General features: G+C 42.0%; 1 protein-coding gene across 4 annotated transcripts in view; it reads left to right on the forward strand.

The window, feature by feature from the left end:
- nphs1 (NPHS1 adhesion molecule, nephrin) overlaps positions 1 to 18,336 on the forward strand; it is a 45,625-nt gene extending 27,289 nt beyond the window's left edge. For all 4 annotated transcript variants that reach the window (XM_005943134.2, XM_042223825.1, XM_005943135.3 and 1 more), the window contains 21 exons: positions 477 to 634; positions 1,655 to 1,796; positions 6,162 to 6,286; positions 6,388 to 6,556; positions 6,738 to 6,867; positions 7,058 to 7,230; positions 7,960 to 8,100; positions 8,648 to 8,788; positions 10,401 to 10,522; positions 11,089 to 11,248; positions 11,358 to 11,514; positions 11,792 to 11,943; positions 14,509 to 14,620; positions 14,716 to 14,897; positions 15,005 to 15,055; positions 15,309 to 15,431; positions 15,949 to 16,000; positions 16,373 to 16,505; positions 17,317 to 17,395; positions 17,555 to 17,703; positions 17,827 to 18,336. In XM_005943134.2, coding sequence (XP_005943196.1) covers positions 477 to 634; positions 1,655 to 1,796; positions 6,162 to 6,286; positions 6,388 to 6,556; positions 6,738 to 6,867; positions 7,058 to 7,230; positions 7,960 to 8,100; positions 8,648 to 8,788; positions 10,401 to 10,522; positions 11,089 to 11,248; positions 11,358 to 11,514; positions 11,792 to 11,943; positions 14,509 to 14,620; positions 14,716 to 14,897; positions 15,005 to 15,055; positions 15,309 to 15,431; positions 15,949 to 16,000; positions 16,373 to 16,505; positions 17,317 to 17,395; positions 17,555 to 17,703; positions 17,827 to 17,916 — 2,741 coding nt within the window. In that variant the 3' untranslated portion in view covers positions 17,917 to 18,336. The remainder of the gene's footprint in view (positions 1 to 476; positions 635 to 1,654; positions 1,797 to 6,161; positions 6,287 to 6,387; positions 6,557 to 6,737; positions 6,868 to 7,057; positions 7,231 to 7,959; positions 8,101 to 8,647; positions 8,789 to 10,400; positions 10,523 to 11,088; positions 11,249 to 11,357; positions 11,515 to 11,791; positions 11,944 to 14,508; positions 14,621 to 14,715; positions 14,898 to 15,004; positions 15,056 to 15,308; positions 15,432 to 15,948; positions 16,001 to 16,372; positions 16,506 to 17,316; positions 17,396 to 17,554; positions 17,704 to 17,826) is intronic.
- The last annotated feature ends 5,608 nt before the right edge of the window (positions 18,337 to 23,944 follow it).

The following is a 23,944-nucleotide window of genomic DNA, read 5'->3' on the forward strand; positions in this document are numbered from 1 at the left end:
GTGTGTGTGTGTGTGTGTGTGTGTGTGTGTGTGTGTGTGTGTGTGTGTGTGTGTGTGTGTTAGGCAGATGCATTCCACACAGTGTCACATGTGGAACAGACATAAAAACACGAAAGATTTACATGCATGACCCCTCCTACTAGAAGCCTGCCAGCTCGGTCCCAAGGCTTTGTATTCCCCGGAAGGCTTTATACGACTGCATCACTTTGCCTGCAGCTATTGTACCCTGTCTACCCCTCTGGTTAAAACGAAGCAGACTTTAGAAACCACAATGAAAACCCCCAGAGAAAACAAGTTGCCACTCAAAGTGATTTTTTTCCCTCTCACCCTTGATACAGCTCTGTGTTTCACATCCAAAAATAGTTGCGCTGGCTCTGTGATCAGAATATGTAGCTGTTGAATGTACTATTCACGGGATGATATTTTCACTGACTTGTCTTTGTATGTTTTCCCATGCATGTGTGCGTGTACATCAGTTGAGCCTGCTGAGCTGACGCTGTCGGGTTCGTTAACAGCAATTGAGGGGCAAGAGTTGAATCTCAGCTGCTACACCACCTCCAGCAATCCCCCCGTCGACATCCGCTGGTGGCTGGGCTACAAGGAGCTCAACAACACTTCTGTTGCTATGGAGGAGGTGGGACTACACGGGACGCAATTTGCACAACGCTGAAATTCATCCACGCAGTCCTATGACTAGTTAACATCCTGGTCGATTTACACAGAATACTGAAAAAGGTTGTGTTTATATATATATATATATATATTTATTTATTTATTTATTTTTATGAATAGATAGGCAAAAGGCATGGAAGCTAATGTACAAAAACATTTCCTTTCAGTCAAGCTTGCCTTCAGGGTATCAACAAAAAACTATAAAAATGCCTCCTATTGCATTAAAAGAATCCTCAATAATGCAATGTGACCTCATGTGAACCGTTATAGATGAAAGAAAACAGTATGACCATGAGCTGTCTCTGGATAGGCCTGCTGCAGCTTTGCAAATGAATCATCCGATTCCAAAAAGAGTATTCTGCTGCTCTTCTCCTCTTTTGTGTATGCTAATAAGATCAAAGTGAATAAAAGCTGACACAGAAGATGAGTATTATTAAACAAGCTCTTTATTCATCTGGTAGCAGCATTTTCATTTGATCTTACACAAGGCACTCACTGTGCCGTATGCGAGCTTTAATGCATGCAACACAGTGTGAAGCGAATGAAGACTGACGCTCCTGTCCAGTGTCTTTGTTAGTCTTTCTGACTGTGGCTTTTACAGTAATTACCACAATAATAGCTTTAATAACCAGATGTGCTGCAAAGGCATGACCACTATCAGGCAGGTGCAAAATGACACTTGCCTCAATTTATAACAGTGTGCAAAGCCGGAGAGTCAGATGAATATACTTATTTATCACAGACCATGCACAACATCAGTTATTACAGTGGCTAATTTGCCATCTGTATTCGCCAAGACAAACCAGCGAGGGTTGTTTTTCTCACAGACCCCCCGCCACACACACACACACACACACACACACACACACACACACACACACACACACACACACACACACACACACACACATACAACTAAGTAAGGATGCCAGACCAAGACTGTCTGTCCCCCAAAACTGTCAGATGTTCTTTGTGTCTGCAGGGAGACAACGGTGGGATGACAATCATGTCCAACATGACCCACCGGGTCTCCAGGGAGGAGCACGGGATGAAGCTCACCTGTGAGGCTTTTAACAAGGGAACACATTTCTCCAAAACCCAGAGCGAGGAACTCAGTGTCTACTGTAAGTGACTTTAAGTTTTCTAAGTAAGCGTGGTTTCTTGAATTCCTTTGATATTAGTGTACATAATTGCCACAAGAAAACTTCATGGAGAATAAAACTTTGATTCCAGCATTGTTCTGAAGGGTTAATGAAACTGTACAGTCCAGTAAACAAAACAATTTTCACAATAGCATTGTGCACCTAAACGTGTAGTGAGGGTGTGCTGGGAACATCTAGCAGAGGCCCCAGTCTGCGAAATCTTCAACGCACACCTCCGGCAGAGCTTCAACAGCATTCCGAGGGAGACTGGGGACATTGAGTCCGAATGGACCATGTTCAGCATCTCCATTGCAGCCGCAAGGTGGTTGGTGCCTGCCGTGGTGGTAATCCCCAAACCAAATGGTGGACACCAGAGGTGAAGGGAGCCACCAGGCTGAAGAAGGAGTCCTATCGGGCTTGGTTAGCCTGTGGGACTGGCTGACAGCTGACAGGTATCGACAGGCCAAGAAGGCCAAGACAGGCCAAGACCTCAGAAGGTCTGCTAGATGATGTTAATGCAGCACTAGGGACGATACCTACAGCCACGATTACCGACTAACAAGTTGATCTACAATACGGCAGCAGTGATCAGTAAGATGCTTGGCTACAAGTTGAACAGCCACAAGGGGCAGTACCCTCCATGGAGAAGGAGGCTAGAGGCTAAGATCAAGGTAGCACAGAGGGAGGTTAGCCAACTATCGGAGTTGCAGAAAGGCGCGATGAGGAAGGTGCCTAAGAAGTACAGGAAGCTGTCCATACCTGAGGCCTTGGAAACTGCCAAGCAAAGACTCACAGCCTTGGCCAACCGCTTGAGGAGGTACACCAGAGAGATAGAAGGCAAGAGAATAAACCAGCTGTTCTCCACAGAACCAGCCAAGGTGTACTTTTCAGTGGCAGGGGAACAATATGAGAACAGCACCACCTCTATCGGCTAAGATGAACAGGCACATGGGTCAATACATGAGCGGGACACAGAAAGGGATGGGCAAGAATACCAGAGGCGCAAAACACTTGCTACTGGCAGACCAAGCAGTCAGCCAAGACTGCAGGACCAGACTGACCAACCTGTGCACTGCCTGGATTGATTACAAGAAGGCCTATGACTCAATGCCCCACAGCTGGATACTGGAATGCCTAGAATTGTACAAGATCAATGGGACCCTAAGAGCCTTCATCAGGAACTCAATGGGGATGTGGCGTACAACACTAGAGGCCAACTCCAAGCCCATAGCACAAGTCACCATCAAGTGCGGGATCTACCAAGGAGATGCTCTGTCCCCACTGCTGTTCTGCATAGGCCTGAACCCCCTCAGTGAGATCATTAACAAGACTGGCTACGGATACCGACTACGGAACGGAGCAGTTGTCAGCCACCTCCTGTACATGGATGACATCAAGCTGTATGCCAAGAGTGAACGAGACATCTGATTCACTGATCCACACTACCAGGCTATACAGCAATGACATTGGAATGTCGTTCGGAGCTGGAGAAGTGTAGTCGGATGGTAACAAAGAGAGGGAAGGTAGTCAGAACTGAGGGGATTGAACTACCAGAAGGCAACATTGCAGACATAGAGGACAGTTACAAGTACCTGGGGATCCCGCAGGCGAATGGGAACCATGAAGAGGCCGCTAGAAAAGCTGCAACCACCAAGTACCTGCAGAGGGTCAGGCAAGTCCTGAGGAGTCAGCTGAATGGTAAGAACAAGATCCGGGCCATCAACACGTACGCCCTGCCCGTGATCAGGTACCCTGCTGGGGTAATAGGCTGGCCAAAGGAGGAGATAGAAGCCACTGACATAAAGACAAGAAAGCTCCTTACCATGCATGGAGGGTTTCACCCCAAGTCCAGGGCTGAGGCTGTGAGCCTACAGTCGGAGAGACGAAGGAACCTATGTCCACGAATACATCACGAAGATGGCCCCAACTGACACGGTGCTCAGTGAATACCTCAGGCAGCAGAAACCCAAGAAAGTGGAGGAAGGCGAGGAACCATCATGGAAGGACAGGCCCCTGCACGGTATGTACCACCGGCAGATAGAGGAGGTGGCTGATATCCAGAAATCCTACCAGTGGCTGGACAAAGCTGGACTGAAAGACAGCACAGAGGCACTAATCATGGCAGCACAAGAACAAGCTCTGAGTACAAGATCCATAGAGGCTGGGGTCTATCACACCAGGCAAGACCCCAGGTGCAGGCTGTGTAAAGATGCCCCAGAGACAATCCAGCACATAACAGCAGGGTGCAAGATGCTAGCAGGCAAGGCATACATGGAACGCCATAACCAAGTGGCCGGCATAGTGTACAGGAACATCTGTGCCGAGTATAACCTGGAAGTCCCGAGGTCAAAATGGGAGATGCCCCCAAGGGTGGTGGAGAATGACCGAGCTAAGATCCTGTGGGACTTCCAGATACAGACGGACAAAATGGTGGTGGCTAACCAACCGGACATAGTGGTGGTAGACAAACAGAGAAGACGGCCGTAGTGATCGATGTAGCGGTTCTGAATGACAGCAACATCAGGAAGAAGGAACACGAGAAGCTCGAGAAATACCAAGGGCTCAGAGAAGAGCTGGAGAAGATGTGGAGGGTGAAGGTGACGGTGGTCCCAGTGGTAATCGGAGCACTAGGTGTGGTGTCTCTCCGCTTACTTGATGTTTTGTTGCACTGAAAATATGATCAGAAGGGTTTTTTTCTTGTCTGTGCTGCTTTAGCTGACCTAGTTAGTATACAAATGGACACACAGATGCAGGTTATTAACAAATGTGAGAAAGAACCTCTCATTAACAGAACCAAAATCAAATATATGATGAGTCTTTTTTTTTTTTTTCAAAGAAGCGGATCCCTAATGTTTTTCTATTGATGTGTCAAAGACCAAAATGCTATCAAGCCTGAAAAAAAACATACTTACTTCTTAATATTTTATATGTAGTTGTTAATTAATTTTTGAAAAAAATAAATTAAGTATTCCTTCATTTCCAAATAATACAAGTCAACAAAATTCATTATAAGATAAATCATACCACCCATTTTACATGCAGCAAGAAAACACGAATGTGATTAGGGTCTAATTACACTGGGTAAGTTAATCATAAACATATAAAGATATATTAGAGGTTAATATGAAAATCCACATCTTGACTTAATGAAGTTTCATAAATACTCATCAAGCATATGTAACAAATTAAACAGCAAAATATTTAAAGAGATATTTAAATTGCAAGTAAGCTTCCAAAGCCATACCTTATTGGTATATTATTGGTAATAATATGCCAATGGATCCTATAGATAGAAAAAAAAAAAAAATGACATCGTTTACAGGTTTAATTGCAAAAAGAAGTCAGATGTTAAATAAACTTATATGGAACATCCTGATGCTCACCTATTATATCAGTAAAAACATTATTATAATAAATTTATGGTCTCAATTTCTCATTCCAAGTCTTATTGACATTATGTTTATAAGATAAGTAAAATATAGGATAAGGCGGTATACAGTATGCTTTTGAGTGGGGCTACATTGTGATTGACACGCTGCAACCATGCCGTGTCCCCAGTTTCTCCTTTGTGATGTCTAGTTTGAGACAAAATTCTCAAACTAAGTTTTTAAAACAGGACTTCCATGAACAATGGGTGACAGCATGGATCTTTTATATACAGTCTGCACAAGGTAATAAACCCAAGAAAAAGTAGAGTAGTTACAGTTATACATTAAATGTGTCTTTTTTTTTATTTTCAGTTGAAAAAACAGCCAACACATCCTTGGTATTAAATTAACCATTGCAAAGTACCTACTTACTGGAGGCCAGCCACCACTGACACACTTAAAGAGATTGCTCTGCAGACACTAATATGGAAGCCTAATATGGAAGCCTAATGTGTCTGGGGTTTTCAGGGATGGGCAGTGGACCAATCCACAGTGAGGGAAATGAAGGAGGGACACAATCTTTTGAGTGTCTATAATTAGCAAAAGTCTTTTCATTGCATTTTCTTGTATAATTTAATGTTATATTATTGTGTTTGCAATGATTTGAGGACAACTGTTTGTTTTTCCCAGGAGGGGGAAAACAAACAGCCAATTTCTGCCAATTGATTAGATAACAGAGTTTGGAGAAAAGCACCAGTGGGGACCGATGATATTTCAGGAGGTTTACTGCCACCCTGTCCCCCCCACAGTTCCAGGAAAAGTCTTTTGCAGAAATTTTTGAACTGATATTTGTATAATTGATATCAACTTCAGCTCTTTTAAAGAGACCAGTCCCTTAATACAATATGAAAAACAGGTCTACTTAACATATTTTAAAAAAAACCCAAAGGAACTGATCATAAAAAATTACAATCAACAGACCCCCCTCAAAAAGTCTGGATCAATGCTCCACCTGAAGATGTCCCCTTACGTTCTGGAAGCACGGTCCATATGGTCTGTTTTGCCACTGGGGGAAATCCGAAAGCAACTTTGGCTTGGTTCAAGGTGAGAATGCACTGCCGTAAGAGCATGCCTGACTGTATATTTGTGTCGTGGTGTTTATCGAGCCTAAACACAGAGATCTACAATCTTACTTTGTGATTTAGGATGGAACGGCAGTGACTGGTGCACTGCAGCAGACCTCGTTTGATATGGGTGTAGCTCGAGAACTGGTCGTGGTCCTGACAGCAAGTGACAACATGGCCAGCTACCGCTGTGACGCCACGAATAAAGCAAAGAAAACCATCTCTGCATACACCAAGCTCAGGGTTTACTGTGAGTAAGGCTGGAGCTTTAAGACTTGAACTTTCTCCCAGTCTAACTTAGCTGAGAGAAAAGCATTATATTAGATAAATGAATTTCACAGCAGATTTGATTTGCTGCATTTTATATCCTTCATCTTGAAATAATCAATGAGTCAAAATTGAATTTTCGTGTTTACTCTGTGGTTCTCCAGTTACACCAGTAAGTATGAAGATCGCAGCCCAACAAGAGGTACTTCGTCAGGGTGAGGCGCTAATCCTGGAGTGCCAGGCTGGAAGCAGCAGTCCGATGGCAAACATCTCCTGGATCTTGGGCCCATTAAGGTTTGCCTAGTCAGTAGGCTAAAGGGGACATAACAGAAAAAGCTCTTATGTAAAATCAGATCCCCAATTCACTATCAGAATGAGTCTGAATGATTGATGTTTATCCTATTAAATGAGGAGAAATGATAACTGTTTGGTGCACTTGAAGTCCTTTATTAATTGGATTTACTGGTTGGCAATTGTGTCGTAGGTTGCAGGGAGTCGAGGAGGAACCCAGGGATGCTGAGTTTGGTGGCATTTCAGTGCACAGTTCTCTGTCTCTGAATCTGACTTCACAGCATCACAACCAGAAGGTCATCTGCCAGGCCTACAGCCATGTTTTGGCAGAGGGGACCAACACGTACTATAAGCTCAATGTGCTTTGTAAGTAGAAGGTGAATTGTTTGCTCACGTCTCTCTCTCTTTTTTTTTCTCATTCTTTCCTGTCATTGACTCAGAGATTTGGGTTGCATCATTCTTAAATGATGCACAATGATGATCATTAATGACGTGGATCAAAAAGTAGTTTGCTGATGTGACTTTGCAGAATGTGTGTTCAATATAATGTTTTTTGTTTACCGGAAACCTTTGTTGTGAGTTGTGGGTCTGTTGAGCTCTGTGGCAATGTGTCCTAATTGTGCATTTGCTTTGCTGCATGGCCATGTTTGTCTTTGATGCCATTTCACAGGCAGTAGCCAGCCACTGTTTCAAAGCTTGGTGCTGTGTATGAGCATGAAGGAATGTCACTGTGTGTTTGTGCAGAGCTGCCGTTGGACAACAGTACTGTCACTCGTTGTTTTAATGCCTGTCCCTCTTCCTCCTGTGCTGCCTTACTCCCCCGTCCTCTAAGTGTGTGAAGTTAGTAAGATCTGGAATTATTGGTGGGATGTCGACTTTCTACTTGTTTAGACTCTCATTAGTGTCTCTTCGTGCTTTCACGTCCAACATGTTTTGTGTGTCTTTGTGCTCACTCTTGGTGGTTCTGTGGCACTGACTTTATATCCTTGCCACTGATCTATTTGCTTAGTATGAATCCAATTCACTGTAGCTGTATTTTATTTTATTTTATTTTATTTTATTTTATTTTATTTTTTTGTGCTGCTTGTCTGTCAGACCCACCAGAATTCAGCCCAGACCAACCAACAGAGGTGCAGGTGCTTGAGGATGACATGGCAGTCATCCCACTGCTGGTCTCAGCTAACCCAGAGGAGGTCTCCTGCATTTGGCTGCACCGCAGGGAGAAGCTGGTCAAAGGTGATCTAGGGTTGTGTGATGGCTCTATAAACCAGGTCCTAGTTGAGCTGAGCCAGCAAGTAAGCACTCAGCTCTGCCATTCAGGGTCTGAATAAAACATGGCAGGTTAGCCAGCATGGGACCCTGCCAAATGTGATTCTCATTACTGCTCTAATGTATGCAGTCTAAATGAGGATTGCTGTCTCCCTGAATACAACACAACAGTTCTAAACCTGGCTTCTCCTCCTGGCCAGTGTCACCAGGGCCCTGCTGCACCCACTCTCTTTTTCTGTTAGCTCCATTATACAACAGCACTATAAAATGACTATTTTAAATGCAGAAATCCACCTATTACATTTTAAGCGCTGTGGAAAAGAAGGTGTCTCTCTCTCACAGTCTATTGTTGGCTTGATGTGAGAATCCGGCCAGACCAATCAATAATGCAGAATTAGACGTCACTTAGAGACCAGTGGCCAGAGGACATTCAGTTGATGAGCATGTAATGAATACTTAATTTACCATTGCTTTTTACGTCTGTGTGTGCGTGTGTCTGTGTGTGTTTTGGTAGAGGAAGATTACCGCTATCACTGGTTAGATGACCACTCACTGGAGATCAGGAATGTGTCAAGGAACGATGCCGGAGGTTACGCCGTCAAGTGTGAAAACGATGAAGGCGCAAACGAAATCTCCATCACGCTGGACGTTCAGTGTAAGACCCTGCACACAGGAAATGGACGAGCTCGTGTGAATCTTTAGATTTGCACACACTTTCTGATGTTGTTCTGTTGCTCCTATACCTTTTGAAAGGGAGCAAACATTTTATAGAAGTTAATGAAAGTGCCCCAAGAAGCCAACTACAATGGCAAAGGAGATTTTTAAACAATGATTGAGATGGTAACTCTTTATTGAATAGGTTTCCTTCTTTAAATAGAGAACAAGCAGAATTTCTCTTGCCTGTTTTGTAAATTGAATTTGAATCGGAACAGTATGACTGCTTTTGAACTTGACAGTGTGCATCCACACATGCTGACAACAACTCTGACTTCTAGTTCCTCCCCGCCAAACGTACCTCATTCATTAGACCTCCATGCAAGGCCATCCACCACCACTGCTGCCCCAGGCCCAGCCTCAAGCTCTAGGCCCTCTGCCCCGATACTGATGATTTAATAATAGGAATGTGGAAAATGTAGGTCTGCCTGATTCACTAAAGCCCATGGTACATGCCTAATGGATTCTGCCATCTTGATCTGACTAGGCTTGACAGTTGTAGATATTCATTATGTATGGAGAATTGTGGTAGCTTTTATGTGTGGCGGTGTAAGCCACTTATTGGTGTCGTTCTTGGTTAGGAGACCAACATGGGTGGATTCCACAAACCCAGAGGTCTGTGTCTTGCTAGCGTTTCCCATCACTGTTCCTCGAGAGTGAACATAGGTTTAGACAAGTAGGCACTAATGGCTTTATTGTTGCAAGTACACGGCACCCATGGGATGTATGAAAAGCTTGTGAGGCAGAGGCGAACAAAGAAAAGAGGTGTAGTCATGCAGTGAGGAAGAAGATATAGCGTATATGTAGAATGATTGTATATGTATAAAAATGGCAAACTGGAGGGTCACCAGGTTACCCTACTCCTCTTGTTTGTTTCATCACTATCACACCTTCATAGGTCACATGACCAGATGTCTGTTACAGACACATCTATAAGAACAGATGCTCTTACTGTGTTTCTTCCTTTCTCTTTCTTGTTTTGCTTATTTAGTTATTCCATTTGCTTAACGTTGTGTCCCCTTTTCCCTTTAGCTAATCACTTCCCTATTTATATGTTAGCCAGACTGCCTTTATGCTCTTTATTGTCTCACTGTCAGCTTTCCAATGAGTTTTTATTGTTGTTTTGTGTGTATGACCTTTACCTGTTTCTGCCTTGTTGACAGAGCTTGTTTTAAGTAAGTGCGCTTCATTAGTATTTTTGGATTTTTTTTTTCCTTTCTGATGCTTTTCTCTTGTTTTATTTTTTTGACTAATGACCATACAGAGAATGAACTCAAGCCTGATAGTTAAGTAGTGGAGTTGAGACTTTGCTTGGTCTCCTCTGCGACCCCTGTGTTTTCAATTCTTGGTCTTGGTTATCACCTAAAGAAGTTAATGACATTGTATCCAAAGCACAGTGGCCAATTATAATGGGTTTATGAATATTTGCAAAGGCAAACTGGTGTAAGAGTAATTACAGCAATGCAGCAAGCCTGTTTAATGGTTTGCCTAATGATTTGTCCCTGGTTGATATTGCTCCTGCCGTAACCTTATTCCTTTTTTCTTACCCTCAGATGCTCCAAGTGTCAAAGCAGAGAAAGAGCCGGTGTTCGTGAACCTGGGGGAAACAGCAGATCTGATATGTGTGGCAGATGCAAACCCGATTATAGCTGGCATGTTCTCTTGGAAATGGCTGGTGAGAGCCACATATATAAAAAAACGTACACAGAAGCAGTCATCCCCTAAATGACCTTCCTTTTATCTGGCTTCCTTTCTTGCCATTTTTTTACTGGCCTTTGCAAATGCCCAGATGCACCATATTTCACTGGCTCTAACTATCCTTCCACCCCACCTCTTCCTGCTCCACGCTCAGCCCAAATCCAGAAAAATAGCTTTCATTACTGCTGCGTGACTAAAGGGCACATTCGTCAATGTGGCGTGGTCTCTGTATCTACCGATGCCGACCAGTCTTAACCCACCCCCTGGCAGTCGTGTGTGCGTGTCACTTTCAACCTGCATGGCCCCTCCTTCTCTCTTTTCCTGTGGCTCTCTAGCCTTTGGCATTATTCTTCTCCGTTCTCAGAGCTTGTTCCATTGAGTGCCCTTCCCATCCAGACCCCAGGCCCTGATGGTTTCCGGCTCAGCTCTTCCTCACAATCTACCTGTCTAGCTCTCATCCATCTAGACAGGTAGGGGAGGCAGATGTGTGGTGAGGGATAGCGGCTGTCGTCTTCTTATCCTGCCTCACTCTATCTTTGACAGGGAGAGGAGGAGGTGGAGATGGGTGAGGAAACCCAGGAAGACGAATCAGGCCTTCTGACCATCTATAATGTGACTCGGGCTCACGCTGGTAGTTACGAGTGCCTAGCCAATAATGGCATAGAACCCCCTGCCAGTGCACATATACGGTTGGTTGTGCAATGTGAGTTTTGTATTCGGTTTTCACTGTGAGAAGGCGATAAAACATTTCCATTTCCTCGCTGTGTGGTATCTGCAAGAATAATCTTCTATGCCCATCTTGTCATATATAGTTAAACCAGAGCTTCGTAAAGGTCCCCAATGGAGAAAGGTAGCAAGCAGAGGGGATGGCACTAGCACAGCTGAAATTGTGTGCCAGGCAGAGGGCGTTCCTCGTGTCGACTTCTCTTGGGAAAAAAGTGGTGTACTCATGGATTTTGAAAATCCCAGGTTGGAGAATTGAATATGTTAATTGTTTATGCTTGTGCTAAATTTGTATAATAAAAATAAGTTCAAGTCAAATATTATATGCTACACTATTTTACAATTTTTTTAATGTCATTGCTAAATCCAGATTTAGTGCTTTTGATATTTTTTACCTGTTCAACACTTTTTTGTGTCAAGCTGAGTAACATTAAAATGCAAAATGTGTGTCTGTATGCTAAGGATTTGTCTTTCTCTATTGTGTTTCTCTGGTTGTGTTTGTGTGCGTACGTTCATGCTACAGGTATGAGGAGATGATAATGAGGGAAGGCTCCTTTCACACCAGCACAGTTCGAGTGGTAAACGTGAGCGCAGTTTTGGACTACGCTGTCTTTAGCTGCACTGCACGCAACTCGCTTGGGGAAGACAAGCTAGACATCCAGCTCATCAGCACAAGTACTGAATCGCTATTTTTGTTTCGTGTGTGTGTGTGTGTGTGTAAGCCTATCTCTGTAGAGAGTTATAGGACTGAATCTTTCAAAGAAATTAACAGTATGTAATTTTTATTGTAGTTTGATTTTAATGGAGAGAAATCCAGAAAAAAACATACATTACATAAAAAGTTAGAAATTGATTTGTATGCCACTGAGATACGTATTTGATCCCCAAGCAAAACATGGCTAGGTACTTGGTGGAGAAACCCTTACTGCCAAGCACTGCAATGATATGTTTCTTGTAGATGATCACCAGGTTTGAACACACCTCAGGAGGGATTTGGGGCCGGTCTTCTTTACAGAAAATCTCTTAGTCCTTTAGGTCTCTTGGCTGCTGCTTGGCAACTCAAAGTTTCAGTTCCCTCCACAGATTTTCTTTCCATCTTCACTCCACAGGAACCTCAATGCGATGAAGTCATCCTGGATCCTTAGGGGAAAAACAGCACTAAAGCAAAGGTTTCAGCCTCTGTGGTTGACTGTAGGGATGCTGTTCTCTGGGTCGTAATAAGCATAATAACTGTGTTACCAATGGTGTTCTTGGTGATTGTGGTCCCTTCAGATCTGACTTAGAGTAGCTGATGGTAAATGATCAAACTCAGTGGTTATGGCTCAACATGTAGGGATTATTCATGGTTTAATGTTATTATCATGAATAATCATTATTCATGATTATTCATTATACTTGGTAGTGGAGGGCTATTTTTTTTCCCTTTATTTCTAATTTGGCAGCGTATCACAATGACTGAGTCTGAGTGCTGCCTTGTCCAAAGTCTATCAGCCGTTTTCAGCAAAATTACAATAGTCTGGGGGAGGCACTAGACATCTAGACTTCTGTAAAGTGAAGAGAGTTGTTGCTCCTGAGAAGCAGCACTTTAAGTAAACTTATTCCACTGCTTTATCTCTACCTTATCATTTAGCCCATAGCACTACTTTACTTCTTCCTCAGATAATGCTGCAGTGATATGCTTGAGTCTGCCAGCATGCTTAGAGGTTTCTACCTTCAAGCTACCAGTGTATCTGTGCACTACCACTATTATCAACACAGTCCAGCTTTGAGCAAAAGCCTACAGCCACAGTTGGACACATTTAATGTTTACTATAAAAACCATAAAATACAATCCAATATTGTTTTTTCCCCAGTCACTTTCTTTTCTTTTTTTTCTTTTTTTTTTTTTACAGCTGTGAATATTCATAATTTATCTGACGCAGTGATAATACATTTTATATGCTTCCTTATCATTGTAGAGCCTGAGAGGAGGAGAGCTTTTTTCCTCTTGTAGCATGGTGCTTTTTGGATTTGAAGGAGACGAGATCCAAATAAGGCTGACCTCTCTGCCCTGGAATCTTATGAGCAAAGCTGATAGCGGGAATTATTTACTTTGCAAACTGGGCTGAAGCCCGGAGCCATAGACGAGCAGAGCATCCTTCTTATGTTGCTACGCTACTATCTCTCCTCCTTTTCCCCTCCACTATCTCTCCCTCTGCCCCCCAAAAAACCAACCTCCTTTTTTTTTTCTTTTTTCTACGCTCCAAATGCCAAATAATCCACTTTTGCTTTACTACCCTGACTGAAGTTATGCCCTGTGTCAGACTGAAGACCTGGATTGCTTACACTGACCTTTGTTCACAATACTGATAATAATCAAGAGGCTTCATCCTTCACTGCAGAACATTTTTGGATAAAATGGATAAATCAGCTAGTTTATGCTGAGAAAGACCAGCTAAAGCTAAATCCCATGTTTACTCATCGCTTATACAACAAAGGGCAAGCAAGAGCAAATGAGGAGTGATGCAAAACTGCTGCTGTCGGGAAATATGAGGGTTTTTTAAGCCTTTTCGCTAAACTTTGACAAAGAATAAACTGTTGGAAAAAATAAACAAGCTTTTAAAGCTTTCCGACAAATTTTAACCACAATGATCATCTCTCTTCTGGTCTGTTTACCGTCATTGGTTGTTCCCAGTTTTCTTGATTAAACATTCCAGACTAATATACCTGGAGTGATGTGTCATGAGGGCACAGCATGAAATTAAACTGCAAAAAAATAAAGCGAGCATTTTTGTTCTGAGGTAAACAGTTATACACAGTATGGGTGCAGTATATCAGACAAAATGATTTTGTTCCTAACACAGCTGTATGACAAATGGGGAAAGTGAGAGTACCCCTAAGTGATTTTTCTTTCTATTTTCCTTTTGTGAAAAAATAAATAAATAATGGAAATGAAATAAAATTTAAAAAAAAAACCATCAGCTCTGAACTCATGTTTATCATTTTGTCTGTTTTTAACAGCTCCATTAAAAAGAAGGCGGCACCAGTCTAATCCACAATAGCTCTTCATGCCTGCGAATGGAATCACTCGACCATATAATGGCACACATCTCAGTTTCTTAGCACCTAAAGCCTTTTCAAACAGCCCCCTGTTGAGTGACGGTGTTCAGCTCTCTCACAAAAATTGAGCGCACGCTTGCTTCTTCTTCCTTCTTTGTTTTTCTTCTTTTTTCATTTTTCTGCTTTTTCTTTTACCCTCAGATCACCCAGATCCCCCTTCATCGTTTCGCCAAGTCAGTGTTGGCCATGACTCTGTCACTCTTGAATGGATACCCGGCTTCAATGGTGGTTTGCAACAGAGATTCCGCATCAGGTGAAAGAGCCAAGAAACGATGTCAGATGAACAAGGGTGGGGTTTTTTTTCGGAGTCTCAAAGAATTGTACTTGACTAACTGTTTTGGTTGACAGGTACTGTTGGGATCAGTCTGTCAGTTTCCTGTATGTGGATGTCTTCCCTCCCAGTGAGACAACCTTTACTGTTACTGGTCTGCAGCCTGTCACCACTTACAACTTCTCTGTCAATGCCCTTAATGCAATAGGAGAGAGCGAATATGCTGACAACAATGCAGTACTGACCATCACCACTAAGGGTCAGTTTGGAGTAACCCCACTTTAGGGTTGAACAGCACAAGCACCTGATAGTCTGAGATCTAATTAACAAATGTGCATTTGCGGTCCTATTTTATTTTCTCTGTAGAGAGGCCAGATTCAGATGAGGACCCATCAGATATAGACCCAGCCTCACAGGGTAAGTCTTTTACACAGCAGCTACCTTCATTTGGCTAAATCATGTTAATATATGCACCTCCAATGCTTTTAATGTTTGCTGTAAAAGTGTGGTTGTCATGGCACCCACCCATACTTTTTCCCCTCTGCTAGTTTTTAATCAATAAAGACAATTGAGTGAGTGGTCGGGCCTGTCTCAGTCAGTTTTTATCTTTGCAAATTTCCATATTACTTCCTCTGCACAGAGATAATATTTCTAATGTTTTGCAAACTAGGTGGAAGTGGACTGCCAGTCTATTTGACTGTGGTGTTGACAGCAGTATTAGGAGGCCTGCTGGTGTTTAATTTGATTGGTTGCTTCTTTGGACTAAGGTGGAAAAAGAGGCAAGGTCAGACAGGTAAACATAATTATATTCCCATCAGTGGATGTTAAAATGTTTCTTCCACGGCGCTGTCATCGCGTTGTTCTGATTCCTCACATACCTCCACAGCAATATCACTGAGCCACGATACAACTGTCAGCTTAGCCTCTCGCTCTCGCCTCATCTCTTTATGTGCCTTTTTTTTCTATTTGTCGACCCTGTCTCTTCTCCTCTTCCTCACTACATAGGCCTCCACCCTCCCCGCCACATTAATCCTTCAAAGCTGTCACCCCTGTGTTTCATATATATCTGTTATTTCATTTGCTATCTTTATGTCCATCCTCTATCGCTTTTATTGTCTCTTCCCATTTCTTCTTCACTCTAACTGTCAAGGTCTCTCCTTCAAGATTTTTTTTTCTCACCTGCCTTTTGGTTTTCACATAGATTTTTTTTCTTTTTCTTTTTTCTTTACAGCCTACTCGTCCATTTATTCACTGTCACTTTCGTCTTTTACATTTCTCTGATTATCTTGGCTTCTCGTTTGTATATCCAGCAGCGGGCAGCAGGGACAGTGTGTTGGATGGAAAGAAGAAAGAAGATGAGGGGTAAGTTCAGGCCCTGTCATAAGAAGTAATAAAAATACCAACCAAATCCACTCAAGTAAGTCTGAGCCCTCATCCACCCGCTCATCCGTGGACAAAAAAACTCCCCAGAAAACAGCCAGGCAGGCAAAAACAACAAGTCTCTCAATATCCCGTTTATATTAGTGTCAATAAACCCACACCGCAACCCTGCAACAAATGGATACACATGCCACATAATGTATTGTTATTAAGAAGTTAATGTATGCAGGAAACAAGCTGCTGTGCGTGGTGAATGCTTTGTAACTCTGAATTCACACTGGGGACTAATTACTACAAGTTGCGGGGAAATAAATCGTGGGCTGGCAGATGACAAAGTGTGATTCCACCGTGCAGGTCAAGTCAATCAACTGCGGGAAACTCCAACAAGTACGAGAGCAGAGAGATGATCAACGCGGCAGCCCAGCGCACGCTGCTCGTTGACTCTGGATCAGAAGCGGACAGCAACGTGTACGAGAGCTATGCGGAGGTGGGAACCCGAGAGAGGAGGCAAAGAGCAGAAAGTGAAAAGGGCAATTGAAAAATATGCGAAGACACAAAAAAGGTTGCGTAAACAGATGAAGGAAGGAAAGAGGTTATGCACAGGGTGAGGAATACTGGCAGGAGAGGAAGCGGAGAATTCAGCCATAACATGGGAAATTGATAGATAAGCTAATGAAACCTTTAGCAGTGCAGAGAGATGGAACAGAGATCGATACATCACAATTAGCATTCAAAATACATATCGATCTTGGAGAAATTATCATTTTGTACTTTAAAAAGGCCAACGGAGATTTGAACCTTGGAGAAAACAGTTTAGTGTAGTAAAAAGAAAACATAACACTGCTGTCAGAACAGGATGGATCTGCAAACACCTTCCACTGATTTGCCTATAAACATATTTAACATATAATGATAACTAGTTTTGAATAGAAGGTTTGGTGTGATTGGGCCAGATTTTCAGCCTGTTTGCAACATTTTTAAGATAAAAAAACTGTTTCTGTTAGTGTGTGGATGCCAATGACTTCTCCATTTGATAACAGGGATTACATACCCTTTGTCTTCACTTCCCATGTTTTCCTAAACAGGCAGGAATCCATGATGGGAATCTTCAAAATGTGTTGCGAGGTTATTTCTAGACAAAAGTGGCGACAGAAATAGGTTGAATCATTTCTTTAAAAAATTCTCGGTAGCCTCCATCCCTCCATTGATGAGAAACATCTGGAATTGCTATTAAAGGGAAGTTATCGAAGGTCATGGCTGATGAGCTGATGCTATCGCTTCTGTCTCATATTCTGCAGGAATGTTCCCATTATTATTATCCCACTGGTGTCTACACGCCACATCTCAGCCCCCCCCCTGAGGAAACACGTGGACTTGGTAAGACGCAAACGTGGCTCAGAGCAGTCAGGCCAGTAAACACCTCACAGCCTAAATATCATGCTACATTTAGAGTCTATATCTGACCTTGTTCTAATGCAGCACATTTACAGTATTTCCCGATTGTGTTTTCGCCATGCGTTCTATGTGCTCTACAAGATGTCATCCGTCGCCCCGTCGACCATTTGTATGAAGATGTGGGTATGTACCAGGACACAGCGGCTCCCTCTCGTCCTGCCCCTTCAGTTGTGTTTGAACACAAACTGAGTCAACAAAGGAACGAATGGAGATTGCCAACCCGCCCTCGGGTGTGTAAATAAACACACACCCTGTTATAAAATATCTTTGATTTGAACATTATTTACTTGCGATAAAACCGTAAAACACACAATACACGCGTCACCTAACATACATCTAACGTGTCTCTGCAGGGTGCTGAGAGAACGAGGCAGTTCATGGCTGTTCACCAACCGCAGAGAGATTCTGATCTTCCCTTTGAGCTACGAGGAGAGTTAGTTTAGTAGTCGAACAAATTCTATACGGTACGGCTTGTGAGTCGACCGTATCCATTCAATAGAGTATTGTAAAACAGATATTCACCACTGTGTTTTTCTGTTATCATCATTCTCTTTGAATTGTATCTCACCAATCACCTTGAATGAAAAGGCAAAAACCGAGATGTGGCATAATGCAAAATTTCAATTTTCAAGTGTTTTGACTTTTTTTTGTATATTCTGATCATTTGAAATTTTCCTCAAAAGATTGGTTTGACCTAATGTACTGACTGTTACAAAAAGCTGAACAAGCTTAAAGGAAGCTGGAAGAAAGGGAATGAATAGGTTGAGGGGGGGGGAAGTACAAGAGCCTCAAGACCCACATGCAATCAAGGATGTCAAACCGATGCTATTGTACAAGCTTTTTCTATTAATAAAATTCTTCATCTCCTTTTTGAGCTTGTTTTCTTCCTTCCCTGAAATCATAGTCTATTCTCCTCTTCCACTCTTGCCCCTTTCACCTTTGCCCTGCTTCTTGGAGCCAAGTGCTGGTCACTACTCGCGCTCCCCTCCCCCCCATCCATCGCTTCGGCCTGCAGGTAGACATGAGTCAGTGAGACATAAAAATGGACTGACACGGCTGTGCGCTGGGGCAGAAGCAGCACAGACTGACGGTGCCACCCTGGCAGACATCATCCTTTTGACCCATCCTACATCGACATTTTCCAACATGTATCCAGATGAGAACAGTGTGCCATCCCTCCTTTGTCTCCTACAAAGAGTTTCAGATCTCACAGTTAGTCTGTGGGAATCCCTACAATGGGATTGTAGTGAGGGGTATTTAGCACAGTTATGTCTTCGGGAGGTAAAGCCATATCTAGGGCCAGGCTCTAATCCTGTTTTCTCTGGGATTGAAGTTCGGCTCACAGCATCAGAGAGAGCGAGAGAAGGAGAAACCATGCAGGGAATTTGTCTTGCAGAGTCGCGGCGAGTGGGCAGTCAGGGAGCGATAGAGAGAGCAGAAGACGGGGTTAAGTTAAGCCGCTGCTGTGGCCACTGCTCCAAAATTCTTCTCTAGTTCAGAGAAAAGCAGTTCGCCGAAGGCTTTCACTCCACAGCCCATGCAATAGTTTTAATCTTTGTAGATCTTTTTCAAAACCCAAATGGCATTACACCAGACATTTAAAAACAAAACCAAAACAATGATGTTGACAATGAATTCTGATCAAATGTGTGAGATCTGATTGTAAAGGCAATTTAGAAGAAAAAAACAACAAACCTCTGCAAAAATGCAAGTCTCTCTGTGACACTGTCCTTCCATTGTAAAGCATAGCAGTGCTTTTAGCTAAATTCTTACATCAGCTTTCTTTATTTCTTTTATCAGAGTGGAGACAGTGTAGATGCTAATGTTCAGCAGATGCAGTGTTTACTTCACTGTTTTAGTTTAGCCTGTAAGGAAGCTAATATTTGGTAATTGTCACCTGACACAAAGTACAGCCGAGTAATGCATTTTGACCCATTCACAGTGCTTGGCCAATTAAGTGCTATTATTATCAACTGAGCCATGCTGCTGGCTCAAAGAAATAACATACAGATAGCTTTATATTAAAGAGTTATATGAAGAGTAATACTAGTAGCACTATTTTAAGAAGACGTTTAATAACTTGTGTGTCTATCTTTCTGAAAGTGCTTTCGGAACTAATCACTCATCAGCTTAATGTACTCATATTGGCATGTTGGCCTGACAACAGCTTGGCTACATGAGTTGCTTTTCCTGCAGTGCAGTTACAGGGTACTCTTTATTTATAGTAGTGCATGTAAGCTGTGAGGAGAACAGAAGCTCTTCAAAGTTTCAATAGATCTTTTAGATTCCACCCAATATGCACAAATAGTGACTGGGTTTTCTCACATCTCTATACAAATCCGTTATGCACACACCCTTCCAGCTTCCTCTTTCCCCTCCAAGTACGTTTCATCACATCAGCGTCACATAACTCTCTGCTACAGTCCAAAAATCATGGTTAGAAAGAATATGGTAACTTGCTATCTTTTTTTTATTAACATCATGTGGTCTGCTCTTACTACCAAGTGCAAATTATTATTTCAGCAGAAATATTGACTTATATGAGGCTGGTACAATCCAAAATTTTGTCAAACCCACATATTTCTGTCTCCTCAGCGGGACGTGTGTGCCAGGAGATAAAACTAAATGTTTTACTATGATTCCTCAGTCACGCATGCTATTCTCCATCATGAACTGTTTGTCTCATTACTGAACAGTTGTTCACTTCCTGTCTGACTGCAGTTTTGTGCCAAAGCCTGTTCACAATGTATCGTTTTAGCTCAGGCAGGAACAGTAATCTGCTAAAATGAAGGCTTGACGGCTCAATATTGTATGTCAGCTTCTATTTTTCCTCATTGGCCTCGTGAACATTTGTGATGTGTTGTTTTCAGAGGATTCTCAAGAGAGCTCGAAAAGGCAGGCTGTATGAGAGCACAATTAAGTCAAAAGAGGGGTGGGGGGGGGGGAATTAAGCGACTAATTACCTCATTGGTTTGGTTTAACATCTTCCTTACCACTCTCAGGTAAGTGTTTGGGGAGGGGAAAAAGGTAAGATTTAATAAATCCTCTTTATTGCTTTACCTAGTTGTGCTGCCAGCTGGGAGCAAACGCAAAAATTTAACTGCAATTTCTGCAAACTCTGTCAATGCTCTCATTATTCAGAAATCAAATCAAGAAATCAAATCAAAGCAACCACAGGTTTAACAAATTAGAACATGATTTCACTGGCAGCTATCATGACTCGCTTTGTGGCCCTGCTCTCCTGTTGTTGGGAAGAAGGATGTAATTTGCCCCAACATGTGAATGATAGACTACAACTAACTAAACAGAATATTAGATAATGGAATAATATTAGCAGGTAGAAAGACAATGAATTGTTAATGTTGACAAGGTGGGAACCAAAAGCCTGCTACCTGTAATGTATATACAGTACGGTAGAACTAGTTCAGTTGGGTGTTTTTATTATTCAATCTTTTTTGTGTGGAAGTCTTCTGGGATAAATAAAGACAATGATAAGCATTATTATTATTTCAGTGTCAGAGTCTGATATGAAATGTTTTAGGAACTTTATACTATTTTACATTTTCACATCCTGAAATCCCAGAATACAGTATCCATTTGCCAGAGCCTGCTATGTTGTCATGTTTAAACAAAAAATATTGTCTCATTGTAGACTTTAGCAAATGAATACAGTAAACCTCTTCAAGGCTACTTCCCCAGTAGCCTCTTTGTGATGGCCAAACCTGTGGCCACACTCTAAAGTCGGTAACTTTTGTATTTTCATTCTTCATTTGAACATAGTAATACATTTTAGTTGCCAATAACTTTATTAATTGGTTTGGATACATTTGTTCTATTTGTAAGCACGCACATTTAGTTTACTTCTGTATTCATACTACTTAATTTCTTTGCTTTCTGACTAACTTTTGTCTTTTTATTTCTTACCTGCCATCATCCCTGGGAGTTGCTGGACAAAAGATGGTAGCCAGGGTTTGAAACCATTAAATACAAAGGAAGATAATTGGACCACACCACCACTTCCTGCTGAAGGGGGAATGTGTGTTTTTTTTACTTTAAAAACAAAGTATTTGTATTTAATTAAATATTTGAGTTTAGGGTTTAATGGGTTTTTTTGATTTTCTTCTTTAGTGTTTAGTTTATTAACAAGCTAGATTGTACTGCATCGTTTGTGATTTATGATTGTGTTTTGTTTGTTACCCCCTCATGTGTCACAATGGTCTGATCAGCCATTATATATATACCCTTGTATGTCATTTCATGTTTTAGGTCAATTATGTATATTTGGGCAGTCATTTGGTTTGTTAAGTTTGCAGTCTTTGCCTGAGTTCAGTTTTGTTTCTTTGACCTCTTTTATGAGCTCAACATTTATTAGTCTTGTAAATATAATTTTTGGGGGTTAAATAAATGGAAACTATATTTTTCTAATAATTCCTGGGCTCCTCCTGTTTTTCAACTCAGTCAATCACACTCTTTCAGCAGAATAACAGGGCTTGCCAGTTTTACAAACTGTCCCTGAATGCCTGACAGGCACTTCAAGGTGTTTATTTGCTCTTTAGATCAGACACAGATGGATTACCTGTGGGAAAATCAAGTCCAATGCATTAAACAGAATTTGTTGCTTTCTCAGTGGCTGATACCATGTGACATGCTTCCTGGATTTTTTTATTTATTTATGTATTTATTTTGAGTCTGTGCCTCTATGATGGCTAAGGGTGGGCCTTCTTAGTAGTAGACAGAAGGTTTAAATGACCAGTGAATTCTCATCATGTACTCGGCTTCCATTTATTCCCAAGTTAACCCTTCAACACTCTTCTGGTCAAATTTGAACAGTTTTGACATTTGACAGCAACAAAAGTGTCCTAAATGTCATTCTTTTATCATGAAATTTGACACACAAACACACAAAGATGAAAATATTTAAAACATTTTCTTTGGGTACTATTAAAGTCTGAGGCTGCACAGAGTCAAATTTGAGGGTTTCAGATCCACCAGTGTGGGTCAAATCAAATAAAATGAAATTGGTGCTTTTAGGGAATTACAAAATAGAGAAGCTGTATCTCCCTTACATGCCTGTGTGTAATCTTTTCTGGGACAGTGGTGACAGAGTTCAAGGGGGAACTTGACATTGTCACGAGAGCTGTCTGTGTTCCTACCACACCTGCCCAGGTTCCCACAGACACAGGCACCTGCTGGTTTTTGAAGGATCATGGGAGAATCTTGAAAGAGTAAAACAGCACAGGAGCGATGATGTGTGGTGCACAAAAAGAGCAGGAGTCTTACGGAGGTCAATTTACTCTACTAAGTGAGATTTAATCCAATCTAATTGAGATTAAACTAACTCGTATGAAAATGTATATCAAAAGGAGGGTTGGGTGGGGATGGGATTAGGGAGGGGGTGGGGTCATAAGATTATAGATAGTATCTGTGCTGCCATTTCAGTGAGTGTGGGAAAGTCCCGCATGCAAGGCTTTCTACCACTGGTTCCAAAGCACAGACTACTGCTTGGTTAGTGTTTGTGAACAAACATGAACAACTATAACTGTGAAAATCCGCTAGCAACCAAAGCAATTACGAATTACTACGTTTTTGATGCAGCAATCAGTTTCACCCAGCAAGAGTCAGGAAGGAGTGACGTAGTTATGAAATACACATGTTTTCCATTTGAGCGTGTTTAGTATGGCGGACAAATTTTGAGCAATGTGTGCATGTCATCAGGTTAGAAACCTCAAAAGACAATTGTGAGGGAGTTCTTGGTTTGAGTCATACTTCGAAGGTGTGAAAATGTCAGCCGTATGTAAGGTTTAAGCAACGAAAAAGCGGATAACCAGACTGTGTCATCTGCTGTTGTTCCAGGGTCCAGTTGTAACACTCACTTGAATATTCTTGAGCATTTTACATCATCTCTGCCCAGCCCTATATTCACCATGCTGCAGTGCATTTTGTATTCTTAAATGGCATTAAGGTTTTCTGCAATTAGGCTCTTCTGATCTGCCAGCCATTATTCCATCATCAGTGAGCCTAACTGCTGCATCCTGGGAGCACCCCAGTTTTGGAGGAGCTCTGACTCATCTAGCCATCAAGTTGGCCCATTTTCCTTGCTCACATCAGTTTCAAGAGCACTGTAATGATTCACCTGTCAGTGGTTGATTAGTGTAAATATTAACACTTCTCAAAAAAACCAACAACAAAAAAAAACATTTCACATTAAAATGTGAAAAGCTGTTCAAAATGCATCACCAGCACTCTGCACAAAGACTCTCCTCTGCAAGTCTTCTTGAATTGCAGGCTTTGTCTGCTGTAACAGTGTAGGTTTGTGCTTCTCAGTTTGGTAAAGCTCTTAGGTCACAATCACAACCTTCATTTCTTCAGCCTTGAAGCAATAAAGCACGACAGACAAAAAGCAGTAATTCAAGAGTCTGGCAATTCCAATTCCTTAAAACTTCAGTACATCACAATAAATATGAAGGAAGC

This window comes from Haplochromis burtoni, unplaced genomic scaffold (assembly GCF_018398535.1).
Source record: "Haplochromis burtoni strain Fernald_Lab_line unplaced genomic scaffold, NCSU_Asbu1 Contig_120, whole genome shotgun sequence".
NCBI classification, from domain to species: Eukaryota; Metazoa; Chordata; class Actinopteri; order Cichliformes; family Cichlidae; genus Haplochromis; species Haplochromis burtoni.